Source organism: Pipistrellus hanaki, assembly GCF_964339955.1.
Source record: "Pipistrellus hanaki genome assembly, chromosome: 1".
NCBI classification, from domain to species: Eukaryota; Metazoa; Chordata; class Mammalia; order Chiroptera; family Vespertilionidae; genus Pipistrellus; species Pipistrellus hanaki.
In genome coordinates this window covers 1,985,432-2,003,647 of record NC_140503.1, presented here as the reverse complement: position 1 = coordinate 2,003,647, position 18,216 = coordinate 1,985,432, and the positions used below count along the sequence as shown (strand labels likewise).

The window sequence follows — 18,216 nt, the reverse complement described above, 5'->3', positions numbered from 1 at the left end:
AACAGGCTAGTGATGCCACTGTGATAGCCTGGTTACTGCTCACCGGGAAGGAGTGAAGGGGAGACAGTAACAGACATGCACTCACACGCTGTGCAAGGGGCACTGACACCTCCAGCCTGTCCCCCTGGCACAGGGGCCGGGGCGACACTGCGGCAATGCAGACGCACCGCCCAGGAAGGTCTGAGTGACCGGGGAAGGCGCCTCCCCCTTAAAGTGAACCAGTGGCCAAGACGGGCGTGGCCAGTGCGAACCTGCAAAACCTGGACACGGAAGCTTCCCACATGGCAGCTCAGCAATGCCCCCCGCACCCCCCCGTGCCCATGTGGCGCACGGCCATGTTGGACTCCACACATGAACGAACACACAATCTGGCCGGAACGCTAGCCACATCCGGCTGCAACATGGAACAGAGTAATAACAGTGGGCACTGGCCTTGCTTCTGGCTCTGCAGGAGCCCAGCTGCACCCCTTCCAGGACTGGCTTGAGGGCAGGGGACCTCGGAACCCAGGAAATGTAACCCACGCCAATAAAGCCTTCCACTTCCCACCGCCCGTGGACTCCTGAAAATGCTTATCTCAGTGGCGCCTCCAGAACCTCACCTCATCCCCACTCGTGTCGGAGAAATCTGGCCCATTGACTCCTCTGGCAGCAAAAGGACCTGAACAGACACCTCTCCAAAGATACACACACAGCCAATAGCACATGAGAAGATGGTCATATCATCAGCCACCACCGAAATGCACATAACCCACGTGAGATGCCACCTCACGCCCACCAGGGAGCCAGGATAACAAGGACAGGGCCACGTGCTGGCAGAGGGGGAGCGGAGCCCACACGCCTGGCAGCCGGAGAGGAGCGGCCGGTGGGAAAGGGAGCCGCTCCTCCATGCTGACGGGCGGGACTGTGACTCCGCGACTCCACGCCCAGGTACAAACCCAGCGGAAGTGAAGCACATCTACAGAGACCTGTCCACAGTGCTCATGGCGGCATTATTCATGGCAGCCAAAACCAGAATCCACCCCGTGTCCTCCACGGGTGACTGGGTAAGCAGAATGTGGACTGTTATGAAGCCATCAAAGAAAACACTGAGCCGAAACCGGTTTGGCTCCGTGGATAGAGCGCCGGCCTGCGGAATGGAGGGTTCCGGATTCGATTCCAGTCAAGGGCATGTACCTTGGTTGCGGGTACATCCCCAGTGGGGGGGAGTGCAGGAGGCAGCTGATCGATGTTTCTCTCTACTCCTCTCCCTTCCTCTCTGTAATATATGAATAAAATATATTTTGGGGAAGAAAAAAAACACTAATACATGCTACAAATATGTCAAGTGAAAGAAGCCAATCACAAAAGACCTCATGCTGTGTAACTCCGCTTCTATGAAATGTCCAGAACAGCAAATCCAGAGACAGGAAGTGGACTAGTGGTCGCCAGGGGCTGGGCAGGGGCGGGGAGGGGCTGCTAATGGTCTAGGGTTCCCTGCAGGGGTGGTAAATGTTCTGGAATTAGACATTAGTAATGGCAGCACAACTCTGAATGTTCTAAAAATAAATGAATTGTACACTCAAAAATAATAATAAACATAAAACAGCTAACCTGCCGGGACCGGTTTGGCTCAATGGATAGAGTGTCGGCTTGGGGACTGAAGGGACCCGGGTTCGATTCCGGTCAAGGGCATGTACCTTGGATGCGGGCATATCCCCAGTAGGGGGTGTGCAAGAGGCAGCTGATCGATGACTCTCTCTCATCGATGTTTCTAGCTCTCTATCTCTCTCCCTTCCTCTCTGTACAAAATCAATAAAATATATTTAATAAATAAATAAATAAATAAATAAATAAATAAATAAAACAGCTAACCTGTGATACGTGTCACAACAGAGCTTGCTAGTCAAGGAAGGGGCCATCCGTGAGGAGGGAGCAGAGGTCACACAGAGCCTCATGACTCATTCATGCATTTATTCAGAAGGTATGAAGGCACCTAAAGAAATTGTGGAGCCCTAGCCCGTGTGGCTCAGTGGGAGGAAGGAAGCGGTTCTCAGACAGATGTCAGGGTCACTCTGGCTCCTGTGGCCAGTGAGACCCCTCCTCAGGCAATGGACCGTCCCTGACCGGCTGCGAATGGTCACCGCCCCACCAGGACGCCGGCTCTGGGTCTGCGTCTGTGCGCCACGCGGTCCGCGCTGCCCACCCCACCCAGCCCTCAGCAAACGGAAGGCTGGCACTGCCACGAGCTCCAGCCGGTGCCCCAGCGGGGAGCCGCCCGCCCGCCCGCGGAGTGACCTGCGGAGAGGGAAGAGCGGCCACTGGACACGGGGACCCCCTGGTGCGGACAAGCAGGCCTCCTTTCCCTTACGTCCGACTGGAGAGCTGAGCGTGAGATCCCATTAAAGCCCCGTGTCCCAGCGAGCAGCGGGGCCGCAGCGAGACCCGCCGCAGGGGCGTGCTTCCCAGGGAGACGCTGCCGACGCTGGGCCCTCGGAGCCCCCTTCCTCCGGCACAGACAGCACTCACGCCTGCCGCCCACACGCAGCCGTGAGAGCACACGGGACGAGTGCCCGCCACTTCCCCTTAGGACGCTCCCACAGGTCCGCACACACCGGCCGAGCCGGGGCCGAGCCCGCAGCTTCGCAGCAACGGGCCAGGGTGACAGCGGCTCAGGACGCTGAGAGGTCGCAGTCATGGGGGGGGCGGGGGGTAGAAGGCGGCCCAGTGAGGTCTGATGCTGGGTCAGTCCGGGAAACGGGGCGGTGGGGGCGGTGGGGTGAACCAGCCCCGGGGATCCGGGAGGAAGGGCGGGCTCCAGTGCTGGGCTAATGCGGGAGAGGAAGGGAGGTGATGGCCGCCCCCCCAAGACTGGCACCTCCCCAGCCAGCACCGCCGCCTGGAACATGACCCCTGACCCCGCCGCGGCGGCAGCACCACCCACACTCTGGACCTTACGCAAGCCCTGCCCGACGGGCACCACCTCACACAGTGTGCGAACTTACGTCTCCAATGAAATAAGAAATGCCCACCTTTTCACAGTTAAATCCCCAGGTAGCTCTCTTCCCCACAAAGGTATCCCGGTCACAAGTATAGGATTTGCTAAAGGCCAATCTGTCCTGTTAGGAAAACGCTAGAACAAGGAAACGGTGTAAGCAGGACAGGGAGACGGCCTGGTTCCTGCCACGGCAAAGAGGGGGAAGGAGCGGTGGGTGAAAGGAGAATGAGGTGGCTCAACCCCAAGGCCACGCGCCCCGAGAACAAATCGAGGAAGAACGACGGCCAGGGAGATTTAAACCGACGACCTGACTGGACTGTGGGGCTAAGGTCGTGATGCTGCTGCGGCTGTTTTCCTGCGGTGCACACGGAAACCTAACAAATGAGATGACAATGGCGAGGAATCGTCTAAAACAACCTTCTCGGGGAGAAGAGGGGGAAAATGAAGCAAGGCTGACGGTGATTTGGCAACTGTTGAAACGGGTGATTGAAACGGGGGCTTCAAAAAGAAAGAAAGAAAAGAAACAGGGTTCATTATGCTACTCTCTACTTTTCAGGTGTTTGAAACTCCCTATCATAAAAAAGTTAAAAACTTATAACAAGAAATAGTTATCACTTTATAGGGGACTGATTACAAAAATTAACAATATCAACATAGGCTGGTTTGGCTCAGTGGGTAGAGCATCAGCCTGTAGATTAAAGGGTTCCAGGTTCGATTCTGGTCAAGGGCACATGCCCAGGTTGCGGGCTTGATTCCCAGTAGGGGGCGTGCAGGAGGCAGCCAATCAATGGCTCTCTCATCATTGATGTTTCCATCTCTCTCTCCCTCTCCCTTCCTCTCTGAAACCCATTAAAAAAAGAGAGAGAGATCAACATAGGGAAAAGTCAGCCACTCCAAGAAAGGGCAGGCATTTTCATGCTCGAGGTCACCACTACTCCATGCTAAGTGGAGGAGAGCCGCGGGCATGCCGCGGACACCAGGCTCGACATTTCTGAAAACCGAGTTTCCTTTCCCAAACACCGGCCAGGAGACAGACTCCGAACGCCACCAGCTCTGGTCCGGCCGCACAGTAGTTTTCCTCCCGGACGCGTCTCTGGGCATGGCAGCCTGCCACGGGCCCGGGCACGGTTACGAGCTGGTGTGCTGCTGGCATTCCTCCTGGGCCATAAAGCAGTTTACGAGCTGGGAAGGCCCGTCGAACGCTCGGGGCTGAGTGACTAAGGGCTCACACTCACAGCCGCTCGCTCCGCCCCGAGCGCCGCTAGCGCACTTTGGCCTCGGTGCCCACTGTTCGCCCAGACGCCCTTCCACAGGCGGCGGCAGACACTCTGGGCAAAGTGAAACGTAGCTACAGCTCTCCACACCAGACTGTGTTTAAAAAACATCTGAAGCTCATTTCACCGGAGGATACTTTTCTCAGGTAATAAATATAACATTCTAAGCCTCATTAAACTTGCAATACAATCACGGTTTGATTCCGAGTCAGGGCACATGCCCAGTTGCGGGCTCGATCTTCAGTGTGGGGCATGCAGGAAGCAGCCGATCCATAATCCTCTCTCCTAATTGTTTCTACCTCTTTCTCCCACTTCCTTCCTCTCTGAAATCAATAAAAATATTTATTTAAAAAGAAGGAAAACCACTAGTAGTAAACGTTCCAAGAGAAGCAAAGAATTGACACCAAAAGAAACAAATCAATCAGGAAAAGGAAAATTATTAGCATGCAGAAAGAAGCCACATACATATGTGGTCAACTGATTTGACAAGGATGCCAAGGCCATTCAATGGGGAAAGAGCAGTCTCTTCAACAAATGGTGCTGGACAACAGAATACCCACATGCAAAGAATGAGTGTGGCCTCCCCATCTCACACCATATATAGAAATGGACTCCCCTAGCCAGTGTGGCTCAGTGGACAGAGCCTAGACCTGAGGACTAAAGGGTCCCAGGTTCATTTCCAGTCAAGAGCATATGAGTGGGTTGCAGACTCAGTCCCCAGTGGGGGGCCTGCAAGAGGCAGCTAATCAATGATTCCCTCTCATCATTGTTTTTCTATCTCCCTTTCCCTTCCTCTCTTAAATCAATAAAAATATATTTTAAAAAATAAAATAGCCCTGACCGGTTTGGCTCAGTGGATAGAGCATTGGCCAGTGGACTGAAGGGTCTCGGGTTCAATTCCATTCAAGGGCATGTACCTTGGTTGTAGGCACATCCCCAGTGTGGGGTGTGCAGGAAGCAGATCGATGATTCTCTCCCATTAATGTTTCTAATTCTCTATCCCTCTCCCTTCCTCTCTGTAAAAAGTCAATAAAATATATTTTGAAAATAAATAAAATAAAAATGGGCTCAGCATGGATCACAGACCTAAATGTAAGAGAAACTATAAAATCTTAAAACATAGGTATAAATCTTTGTGACTTTGGTTTGGCAATGTATTCTTTGATATGACAATTAAAACAACAACAAAAATTTAACTGGACTTCGTTAAAAACTTTTTGCTTCAAAGGAAACCATCAAGAAACCCCGAGAACAAGAGAAAATATTTGCAAATCACATGACTGATGAAGGCTTGTATCCAGAACATATAAGAAACTCCTAGAACTCAACAAAAGGACAACACACCAATGAACAAAGGAATAATAGCCATTTCTACACTGACATACAAATGACCAGCAAGCACAGGAACAGATGCTCCACAGCACTGGCCTGAAGGCGGGCAAGCCCAGCCACACACCGACCAGCCTAGAAGGCGAACAGGAGGCGCTGACAAGGAGGTGAAGCAGCTGCTGGTGGCCCTGACGTGCTGACCTGGGAGACCGGCCATGGAGACCGCCTGGCAGCCCTCAGAACGCTCACCATGAATGGCCTAGCCCCTCCCAGTACACACCCCAGGAGAATGAACTCATACCAGGAACAGAACGTGCACATTAATGTCCACAGCGGCATTAGTCATAACAAACAAAAGGTGGGAACAACCCAGATGCTCATCAACTGATGAATGGATGAACAAAATGTGGACTACCCATATAACAGAATATTACTCTTTAGGATAAAAGGCTAATATGCAAATAGACTGAATAGCAGAGCAACCAGACAACCAGTCGCTATGACATGTGCTGACCACCAGGGGGCACGCACAGAACACGGCAGGTGTTGGCAGCAGGCAGCAGAGCACAGAACGTGGTGGAGCAGGTGAGAGGGACGCCAGACCAAGGCGGGACGCCTGTCGCTGCCATCGGGCGAGGCTCCAGTGGTTACTGAACATTCTTTGCTCCCACATGCCACAGTCCCCCCGGTGCTTGCACCCACCGCCAGCACCCGGCGCCAGCCCAGATCACTCGGCACCATCAGCAGGTGCAAGCAGCAGCGGCCAGCGCCAATCAGCCCTAAGGACTTCTCCACTCCCCGTTCCTAAGGGGCAATCGGGGCTGGCAGTCTGATGGCACCGCCCCGCGGGCACCGCTGCTGGAATGGGCCCCAATCGCTCTGTGCCGTCACCGGTGCAAGTGGGGCCGGTGCCACCGGCACATGGGAGCAGTGGTGGTGGGAGCGGGCTGCCGGCAGACAGGGCACTGGGGGCCACGGTTGGAGGGGCTGGTGGGGTACAGAGAATGGGCTGAAACCCGCCCCTGTGCCCACTGCAGCCTCACCACCCACAGTTCCTTTCAAGGTGCACAAATTCATGCACTGGGCCCTGCAATAAAAAGGAATGAAATACAGATATATCCTTGAAAACATTATGCTAAGTGAAAACAATCCAGGCACAAAAGATCATGTATTATATGATTTCATTTACAGGAAATATCCAAAATAGGCAACTATATAAAAGGTGATTAGTGGCCGCTGAGGGCTGGGGAGGAAGGCGTTGGGGTGATGGCTAAAGGGTACAGGGCTTTCCTGAGGTGATGAAATGTCCTGGAATTAAAAGTGGAGGTGGCCGAAACCGGTTTGGCTCAGGGGTAGAGTGTTGGTCTGCGGACTGAAAGGTCCCAGGTTCGAATCCGGTCAAGGGCATGTACATTGGTTGCAGGCACATCCCTGGTAGGGGGTGTGCAGGAGGCAGCTGGTCGATGTTTCTCTCCCATCGACGTTTCTAGCTCTCTCTCCCTTCCTCTCTGTAAAAAATCAATAAAGTATATTAAAAAAAAAAAAAGTGGAGGTGGTTTCACAACTATACACTAAAACCACCGAATTATACAATTTAAACAGGTAAATTATATATGGCTTATGTCTCAATAAAGCTATTACCAAAATTAAGTAAATAAATAGTAGAAACCATTTGGTAATTGAAAATGGCAAAGAAAAAAAAAGAAAATGGCAAAGAAACCTTTTTAATTAAAATAATCAATTAGCTGTATAATTCAATTTACGTTTCTCTCAAATATTGCTGACAACTTTTTTTTGTTCAATAATCATCTTAACATATTATTTCACAAGATTATCAAAACGTCAAATTTCAACAACCTAATTTTAAACACTGGGTTAGGTAAGAAATAAGCCCATTTGTGGAAGAGCTGCAAAATTATTCGTTAAAGACTATTGCATACACATTAATCATGAAATCAACATCTTTCTGAATAGTGAAGAAACACAAATGCTATTTCAAGTTAAAATAATGAACAGGTTAAAAAACAAACTCAGCCGGGTTTAAAGTTTTAAACAAAATGGGGGAACGGGGATAACGTACAACTGAGCAGCAGCCTTCGACACAGTGCGCTGCCACGGTTAAGGCCCTTCGCCTTTCACTTCCACTGCCTGTCTTTAGAAAACTGAGTGCAGGAGCACTGCTGACCCCGCTTTATTTTAAACGGGCCATTCTCCCGCACTCCCAAAGCATGGAGCTACAGAGTCAGCGCCCATCCCCTCAGGGAGATAAAGATCCCAACGCAGCGCCTGCGTCACAGCCCCACACGACACCCCACACACGTGCCCAGGCAGACCTCCGCCTCCCCCAGGAGCCACCGGGAGGCACCCTCCAGACACCCCTCATCCGCCTTCAGAGCAGCCGCCTGCCACTCCCCTCCTTCACACCCTGGCCCTCCCTCCCGGCCCCCGTTCGGGTGCTGCCGTCACTGGAGAAGCCGCCCTCCCTATCCCACGTCCTCCTCCTCCTGGCGGAGGGCATTTCCAGCGAGCAAGCACAGGACGGGCGGTACGTCCAAATCACAGACCTAGGAGCTCCACGCTCGGACGTTACCGACGAAAACGGGGTAAACCCCTGGGCACCTCCCAGGTAAGTGGCATCAGAACATCCAGCTGAGCTCTGCGCGCTGAACCCCACCAAACGCAGCCTCCGTTCCCGAGCCCCGCGGGTTCCTGAACACACACACACACACACACACACACACACACCACACACCCTACCCCTCCCCCGTTCCCGAGCCCGGGGGTTCCCGAGCCCGAGCAGGGAGCTCTGCTGTCGCTCTCCTCGGCTGAACTCTCCTTTCTGGAGTCCATTCGCCACTGCAGAGCCTGGAAGTCCTTAAAAAGGACTTGAATGAGTGGATGACAGATGACAGCAACCAGAAATATCAACTTAATTCTGAGCGGCGGGAGGCAAAGCTAGAAACGGGAAGTGAGCAGCCTGAGAGGCAGGGCCAATGTCAGACTCAGCGGCAGCCCGGGGCCTCTGGGGCCTCAACAGTGACGGACAGAAAGCACGCACAGCTCCAGCCTGCAGCAGCGCTGTGCCCACACCCCCTCATCACCCACCCCCAGCAGCGCTGTGCCCACACCCCCTCATCACCCACCCCCAGCAGCGCTGTGCCCACACCCCCTCGCCCTCCACATCACACCCCCCCTCCCAGGAAGCTGGCCGCTGGCGGACCACACTACCACTCAGCACCCAGGCCGGAGAGAGAAGCCTCTCTGGGGAGACTGACGAGCCCAAGACGAAGAAGTGCTTTACAACTTCTGGTGCTCGCCCCTCAAACTGGCAAGGTCCCATCCTGTCTCCTCGGGGTGAGACAACATTTAACACCTGTCCACGCACCAAGAACGTCCAATCAGCCCACTCATGATCATGAAACACAGCCGACAGTCACCAGACATTTGGACAAAGGCTTCTGACATCCAAGACAAAGGCCAGCGTGGAAAAGAGGAGAAAAGGACTCGGAAGAACAGTGACAACACAGGAAGCAGAAATTGTCTATAAAGTATAACTGTGTGCTCATTAATCCATAACAAATCATCAACCAGGAGAAATGTCCAGAAAAGGCACTGCCTTCATGAAACAAAGCGGATGGAACAGAAAGAGCCTGAGCAGTGTGACGCGGGTGCAGTGCTGCCCAGGCACCGGAGGTCACGGGGTCAGGGCACAGCCGGTACGGGAGTGACCTCCAGTAGGAGACATGTAAGAGGCAGCCATCCATGTTCACGTTTTTCTCTCTTTGATGCTTCTATCTCTCTCCCTCTCTCTAAAATCAATTAAAACATTGAAAAGAAAAAAAGAATGAGGACAAAAGCACTTAGAAGTGAAACATGATGGCAGAAATAAAAACTCAATGTAAGAACTGGAAGATAAAGTTGAGGCCTCTCCCGGAAAAATCAAAACAAAAACATAACGAATGGAGGAGAGTAGGCGAAAAGGAAATTAGCAGGACACGCTAGAAGGTCCAACATCTGAATAACAGGAGATCAAGAAGGCTAGAATGGAGAAATCAGAGAAGTGATTATCAAGTAATAATCAGAAAAGTTTCCCAAATTTAAAGGACCCCAGTGTCCCCGCCCAATACCCGCCACCCACCAGGAGCACGGGGACAAGCAGACGGCCCGGGAGCTTCAGGGTGAGGCTCGGGGGTCACAGGTCTCAGGCTTCTCATGACCAAGGCTGGGGGCAGACAGCAGTGGGGCGCTGCTTCCAACTTTGTGAGGAAAACTGGCTTCTCCCCGGGACTCAATCCTCAGGCACACTGTCCTCCAGGTGAGTGAGGAGAGGCATTGAGACCGGCCAGGTCTCAGTTTACCTCTGATGAACGCTCTCAGGAAACCACTGAAGACACACGCCACCCACAGGCGGAAGACATGAACTTCAGACAGGGGACTTGAACAAAGACACACCGGTCCCCGTGGGAAAGAAGCCAGTCTCCGGACGGACGGACGGCTGGCTAAGCAGCGGCTTAGAGAGCAAGTGGGCAGGCCATGAAGACGGCAGGCTCTGCACGGTGGAAAGGAAAGCGAGAACCACTCGGGGCCAGGCTGCCTGGGGTCCCATCGAAACACCGGGACCACACTCACGGCGGTGCAGTGGCATCCAGCCAAAGGGAAAGGACTCATTCCCATAAAACACCCCCCCCACCGCCCCGTCTTTCCTAAGTCCACCTAATGACAGCAACGTAAGCAATGAGTATCAGTTTAAACCAAAATCGTTCTATAACCTTGTGTTTGGAAAAAAGGAGAGAGGAAGGGATGTGTGTCTGGGGCACAGGTTGTGGGGAAAGGGGTGAAAAGCAGCAGAATAGGAAGTCACTGTGAAGGTTTTTGAAAGGGGGAGGTGATGACATTGAAGCAGTGTTGAAGACAGCCCTGGCAGAGGCATTTAAATCTGCGAGTGAGAGCCCTAACAGGTATGGCTCAGTGGATAGAGCACTGGCCTGCAGACTCAAGGATCCCAGGTTCGATTCCGGTCAAGGGCATGTACCTTGGTTGCGGGGACATCCCCAGTAGGGGGTGTGCAGGAGGCAGCTGATCAGTTTCTCTCTCATCGATGTTTCTAACTCTTTCTCCCTCTCCCTTCCTCTCTGTAAAAAAATAAATAAAATATATATATATTTTAAATAAAATAAAATAAAAATAAATAAATCTGTACGTGAGGAAAGCGTTCCTTTAGGCCTGGGGCTTGAGCTTCACCTAGGCCAGCGATCATGGAAATGAAAAGAAAAGGCTAAAATAAATCAGAGGTATTTCAAAGCAGGTGCCAGCGAAGCCCAGGCTGACCATGATCGTGGAGAAAAGGACCCTGGCTAGGGGCTGCTTGCGAAGGAATGATTCAGGGACATGGCCAGAGTCTGAGTTTACCCAAGGGAGAGCGGGGGCGGGCAGAGGGCAGACATTCACCACTAAACGCCTAAGTTTTCACACACCTGCCTCTCAACTTCGGAGGCTAGAGAGACCATCACCATCCCGACAGTGTTCCAATCACCTAAGAAAAATTAAGTTCCACATTCTCCTAGAAGCTTTAAAACAGGATAAATTCAACGGAAATTCATGAGCCCTGGCCTGTGGTTCAGAGTGTCATCCTGATGTGCCAAGATGGCGGGTTCTACCCCTAGTCAGAGTACATGTAAGAATCAACCAAAGAATGCACAGAAAATGGAACAAATCAATGCCCCCCCCCCTCCTCCCTCCCCCCTCTCCCCCTCTCTAAAACCAACCAATCAATTTTTAAGGTTTTTTTTAATTCAATTTAAATTTCTTTTTGAATTTCTATTTTTTTCCTAAGGATAACAAAATCTAAAAGTCTTCCATTATATAAATATCCTTTTTGGCAAAGCTTTATTCTAAAAACAATTCTGTTGCCAGCATCTGGCAGTCAATAAAATTTACCTACCAGTCAAAACCTAATACACAAATGGTCTAAAATCACTGTGTAGAGCGTAACTTTTATTTCATAGGCAGTATCTGTTTTTTGTTTAAAGTGTTATATATGTCTCCTTTTCCCCCACTGATCCCCCCAGTATCTTTTTAAAAAGTTGTTCCTCTGTAGATTTTAAATATAAATATATTTCACATTGTCAAAACACTTGGGATTTTACATCTAAGGAATGTGCATTTTCCTCTCAATCCAGTTTCACACACATTTAAGATAACTTTAACATACTGTCGTTCTGGAACACACTAGGAATCTAAGAATCCAAATTAAACTGGGGACGGACTAAACAGCGCTGTGTTATGGGAGTTAGGGTGATGTGATTGCTGCTTTTCTCAATTATTTCTATATTTCCTTTAATTTTATTTAATCCCGCTTTGATCTTTAAAAAGGCTAAAAAATCCATATTTGGTCTCTTCCAGCAAGATCCTTATTTATTAGTCTCAACAGACACTCTTTGCCTCTTTACTGAGAAAAGCACTCAATAGTCTGGCCGAACTTCATGTAGTTTGGAATTACCAGTCCTGTTTGCTCATGTGTCACGGTCGTCACGGCCGCCAGCAGACGGGGGACCTCTGAGGACGGGCTGCAGCGGAGGGGCAGTGGCCGGGCAGCCAGCAGCGCGGGGTGCGGGTCGTACCGCACGCGTCACTGTGCCGGAGCCCTTCGCTGAGCACGTCAGCTCTTCAGGCTGCTCACCTGGCGGGCCCTAAAGTGACAACAATCCCTCCAACGTACGTACTGGAGGGAAGTCTGGGCGGAGCAGACCCTCCAGGTCTGTCCGTGGGGGGCATGAGAAGGGGAAAGCGCGTGGTGACGTCAGGCGGCTTCCGTTGTCCTCACGCATGTGCTCCCCGCTGTGCGTTTACACAGCTGTAATAAAGCCTAAGCTGCCCTAGCCTGACCTCTGATATGCAATCCCAACTTTCCCCTACAATTTACATCTTACTATTCAAAAGGCTGCCTCTCAAATCTGGACCTAAAAGAGTGTCCTGCCCTGGCCAGTGTAGCTGAGGTGGTTGGAACACTGTCCAGTGCACTGAAAGGTCATGAGTTTGATTCCTGGTCGGGTGTTTATGGGGGCAACCAATTGATATTTCTCTCTCGCACAATGTCTGTCTGTCTGTCTGTCTCTCTCTTTATCTATCTCTCATCAATAAAAAGCATATCTTTAGGTAAAGATTTTAAAAAGTTGTAAAAAAAAAAAAAAAAAAAAAAAGCATTCCCATTATGCAACCGGCCTCGCTGGAGAGACCGCTCAGATTAGAATGAACCTTGGGATGCTCAGCTCCATCTGTGAAGCCTGGATTCCCTGACTTGCTAGTCATCCCACTCACACCTAGTGCTGAGCACCCGTCCCCACAGTGACAGACCCCCAACTCCACACCAGAGAGGAGAGCTCTGAGAAGGCACTGCTGCAATCAGAATGGGAAAGCATTTACAATTCCTCACAGAGGAAGTACGTCAGGAGGAGGAGGTGCCCTGGACCAGGCCGGCCTCCCCCCGGTGCCTGGCCAGCTGCGCGCCCTAAACCGCCCCGGCTACGGGCAGCGGGACCAGTGCGGAGGCCGCTGCGGTCCATCCAGTGCAAACAGCAGCTCCACCCGTGTAACACTGGCCATGGTGTTTACGTGGGGTTGCATGTAACACTGCAAAAGCACCTCTGTATGACAGAGAGGAAAGAACCCTCATTGTAGCTGTCCCTATTTGTTGCTGTTCATGTGCTGAAATGGCAGTGTCTCGTGGCTCTGCTTCAAACACTATCAAATACGCATTAGAAATAGCTTAAAAATACACATGCAAAGCAGGACAGTTCCAACTTTTAATTTAATTAAGGCCCGTGATTTAACAGAGGAAACTAATGGAACTAAAAACACAATGAAAGGAAAACCACAGACAAAACCTGCAACGAAGCCAGGACGACTCTCCCCATGCAACACTGGAAATAAAACAAGAGCAGAGGCGGTCTTCATTTAAAAAGTAACAACTTCATAACTACTAGAGGCCCAGTGCACGAAATTCATGCAGAGGGAGGCCCCTCAGCCCGGCCTGCACCAATCGGGGACCCCTCGGGGGATGTCCGTCGGCTGGCCTGGTCACAATCTGAGACCACTGGCCCCTCACCACTCTGCCTGCCTGCTTGATGCCCCTGTCCCCCTGCCTGCCTGATTGCCCCTAACCATCTCTGCCTGCCTGCCTGATCACCCCTAACTGCTCTCCCCTGCTGGCCTGATCACCCCTAACTGCTCTCCCCTGCTGGCCTGATTGCCTCTAACCACCTCTGCCTCAGCCCCCACTACTGTGGCTTTGTCCAAAAGGACATCCAGAAGACGTCCGGTCTATCCAGTCTAATTAGTATATTACCATTTTATTAGTATAGATACTTTCCAGATTTCCCCAAAGATTTCCTAGTAAGTCTCCAAGTCAGAGCTGAATCAGCTATTTTTCTTCATTAGAATTCCACATAATTGTCCTTTGACAACTAGCAAGATTTGGAAGGTGGGAAAGGATTGGCCTCTGCATGACAGGCCACAACCCAGCCAAGGTTTCAAACACCACACAGAATGTGACTCCAAAAACTCCACCATCCACAGGCTGACAGCCTGCAGTAGCCTCCTGAGCAGAGGGAGTTAGGTGCCTGGCAATGCTCCACAAAGACTCTGTTAAAAAGACCACTCTTTGCCTCCCAATCTCAATCACCAGGCATCCCAAGTAACAATAAATAAGGACTGCACGCATGTTGTACTACTAACACACCACCGCAGTTACAGTGGCGCATATGTTAACATATGCTAAGTACTATTCATAAAATATATTTTAATATATTTTTCTATAGTACTATTCATAAAATGTATTTCATTAAAATGCCACCTTACATTTAAGCCCATTCTTTCTCTGTGTAACTTCAAGTTTACACTTCCGTGTGAATTAAGTTCTTAGGACAATATAATTTATTAGTAACTAGTGACCTGGTGCATGGATCCCTGCACACTCAAAGGAAATTAATTAGAAGGTGGCTGGCGAGGCGGGCCTGGGTGAGATGGGCTGGACACAGCCTGGAGCCAACCTCCCGAGACCCCTCCCCAGCGTCTGCAGAGTGGGCGGGTCCCTCCGCAGGTGGGGTCCCTCAGCCTGGCCTGTGGAGATCGGGCTGAAACTGACTCTCGACTTTCCCCGTGGGGTCCCAGAGTGTGAGAGGGCACTCTACAAAGTTGCCATCATACAGGGTGTGAAATGCAAACCCAAATGTGCAATAATTGCCCACAATGCCCCAGCAACAACATAGCCCACGGCCAAAGGTGGAATCACGTGGCCCCAAGGGGAATCAGGCTCCTTCCTCTCCGGTTTCAAGGTGTGTCAACCAGGAACCGCCGCTGCCAAGTCATTGCAGCTTGACAACTCCTGCATTAAGCGTCTGCCCCCTGGTGGTCAGTACACATCATAGATCCGGTCAGATGGGTGGAGGGACACTTAGCATATTAGCCTTTTTATAATAATCCTATATAATAAAAGATTAATATGCAAATTGACTGAACAGCAGAATGACCAGTTGCTATGATGCACACTGACTACCAGAGGTCAGATGCTCAACGCCACTCAGCAGAGCACAGCAGTGCGGGGAGCGGGCCTAAGCTGTCAGTAGGACATCCCTGGAGGGCTCCTGACTGTGAGAGGGCACAGGCTGGGCTGAGGGGACCCCCCACCCCCAGGGCAGGGCACTAATTTTGGGCGCCGGTCCTCTAGTATAGTTATAACTCTCAAAGGGCCGGAATACAATTTTGAAAGTATTTCCACCTTCATAGCACACATCTGTTTAGATCTGCAAAGGTCAAACCTCCCAGAGGAAGACCTCCACGTGCGGGGAGAGCCTCCTCCGGGAAGCCCACGCTCCAGAGGGGCTGACTGCCTGGTGGTGAGGGGCCTGCACCAACCACTGCTCCACAGGGACAAACCCCGTCCAGGCACAGCCCGGTCTCCGGGCCACAGGCCAGCGTGTCCACACCTCACCGGCTAAACCTTCCTCCACTTCCTCCTCCCAATCATCCTCTTACTCACAGGCTGTGCTGGGTTGAACCTGATGTGGAACTGGCTTTCGAGATGACACGCTCAGAAAGGAGTGGCCGATACAATGCTCCGAAGGCTGAGACGTGGCCGGCACCGAAGACCTCACTGCCACATTAGCTGTGAGCCGGTCAGTCACTCCGCTGGAAACCAGGTCGCTGCTAAAGGACCCCCGAGAGTGAGCACCCCCTTTCCCTCAGACTGCATGTGACCACGGCCGGGTCCCCGAAACACAGCGTGACAGGCGGCTGAGGGGCTGCTCTCACAGGGCGCCAGGCCAGCATCTCCCTCAGGAGCAAACCCGCGCAGGCCTGGAAAGAACACGGCCCTTGAGCTTTAACTTGTGCACACAATTCCAATTCCGGTTACCGTTCTGGCAGGGCAGAGGCCTTATTACATGCCCTTGTTTCCTCATGTAAACAGCAGCCTGATCGGAGATTAGATTAGGAATTACTGGTGCGCACATCGACCGAGCCGCTGACACCAATGACCCGGGGACAGGCTTCTGGGTGCGGCCCGGGCCGGGTCGTCCACCAGCTCTTCTAGGCGAGCCTGAGGGTCTGGACAAGACGCCCCGTTAGCAGAAGGGGAAGCGAAAGGGATTCACTGCCTTCCGGCTTCTAGGGAAATGTACGCCCCAATAAAGCTAACAGCTCAGGGGGCCGACGGCTACCGCATCCTAGAACCATGAATGAAGGCATGCAAGCGTCAGATGAAGAAAGCTGAGTGACCCCCACATCCTGGCATTCCAGCTACCCCCTAAGACACGGCGAGGGTCTGGCACAATCAGAGGAACGAATCGATCTGCTCCGCGCGGTGTGCAGACCGGGCTCTCCGCCTCGCCATCCGCGGCGGCGGCGGCGGCAGCGGAGGGGCAGCGGGCCGGCTGTCACCGAGGAGAGGCCCGCGGGCGGGGGCCAGGGCGGAGGGGGAGGCAGTGGCCGCCGGGCCGGACCCCGGCGCGGGGGCGGGGGCGGATATCCAGGCAGAGCTGCAGGAAATGATATCCAGACTCCGGGGTGGATCTAGGAAGCGGCAGGGGCGATGGCCGGGCCAGGGTGGGGGAGGGACGGAGGATGTGGCTCCCGGGGGCAGGATGAGGGGGCGGGACGGCCGAACGCGGATGAGCGAGGGCCGAGGAGCGCAGGAAGGGACCGGGAGCCGCGCGGGGGCCGCGGGGGCCGCGGGGCGGCGGCAGGTGGGAGGGCGCGGGCAGGGCGCGGGGCCGCGGCCCGGGCACTTACCCCACTCGAGGAACTCGGCCACGTACTTGTCGCGGCGCAGGGCCGAGTGGCTGCACTCGGTGTACAGGCAGACCAGCACGTCCAGCAGCGTCTCCACGCTCAGCGCGCTCTCGTGGCGCCACGGCCCGTCGAGGAGCAGCTGCTCCAGCTTCTTGAGCCGCACCTTGGCCGACATGGTGCCGCGCGGCCCGCTCCCCGCGCCCGCTCCCGCCGCCCCGCGCGGCGGCCCGTCAGGGCGAGCCCTCGGGGACCCGGCGGCCGCGAGCCCCGGCGGCGCCTCGTCGCCGCCCCGTGCGCGTCGTCGCGCCCCGGCCTAGGCCGACATCTTGGGCTCGGTCCCGGCGGCGAAGCGTCTGGGGCGCCGGGCCCCGCGGGTCCATGGGCCGGTCTCCTCCCCTCGGCGCCGCCGCCCTCTCCGCCCGGCGCGGCCCGCCCCGCCCGCGGCCCTCAGCCCCGCCCGCGGCCGCGCCCTCCCGCCGCCCGGAGCGACGCGGACCGAGCGCTGCGCAAGCCCGGCCGGCGCCCCAGCGACCCAGCCCCGACCCGGCGCCCAGCCCGCGGCCGCAGCCAACCAGGGCGCGGCCAGCGGCGCAGCCAACCGCGGGGGCCGGCCGTCGCCGCGCTGACCTCAGCGCGCCGCCCCGCCCCCGCCGCTCCCGGCCCGGCTCCCGCGGGAAGGGCCTCGCCGCTCGCCGTAGGAGGCGGGATGCCGGGAAGGCGGGGCGGGGCGAGCGGGGCCACTGCGCCGCCGAGATTGCGGCGCCGGCGCGTGCGCACGCGGGGGCGGCCCTGGGCCGCTGGGCCCCGCAGACGCCTCGGCGGCGGGATGCCGAGCTCGGAGCGGCCCTGGCCACGCCGGCCCGCCTCGGAGGTGACGGACGGGAGACCGAGGCCCGGACAGCGCCCAGTTCCGCTGCCCCCGCATCGCTCCCGCAGGCGGCGTCCCGGGGAGGCAGCTTGGTGGGAAGCGCCGGCCGCGGGTCTCCAGCCTCGGTCCCCGCGGTCGCTGGCTCGTTGGGGTGACGGGGAGGAGGCGATGGCATCCCCGCCCTGCCAGGCCCGGTGTGGGCCACGGGAGAGGAGGGCCGCCGGGAACTCGCGCGCGATCGCCCCGGCCCTGGGGTGGGTGACGGCTGGAGCGGGGGTGCCGGGCTGTGGACCCCTGGCCCGGGGAAGGGAGGGCTGCAGACGGGGCCGGGCGGCTACGGGATGGAGCCCAGGAGGCGGCAGGTGAAGGGCTGAAGACTGAAGGCGGAAAGAAAGCCACGGAGACGGCAGTGAGAACAGGGCTGCCTCTGTGGCGTCTTGGCTGGGAAAGGGCGAGGGGGGGACTCCGGGGCCGCAGGAAAAGGA

At 54.4% G+C, this 18,216-nt stretch overlaps 1 protein-coding gene across 1 annotated transcript in view; it reads right to left on the bottom strand.

Annotated features, from left to right (window-relative positions):
- CDC42BPB (CDC42 binding protein kinase beta) overlaps positions 1-17,421 on the bottom strand; it is a 74,074-nt gene extending 56,653 nt beyond the window's left edge. Inside the window, exon 1 of the mRNA XM_084896498.1 lies at positions 16,864-17,421. Within this exon, the coding sequence (XP_084752624.1) occupies positions 16,864-17,038 (175 nt within the window). The 5' untranslated portion in view covers positions 17,039-17,421. The remainder of the gene's footprint in view (positions 1-16,863) is intronic.
- Positions 17,422-18,216: the final 795 nt, after the last annotated feature.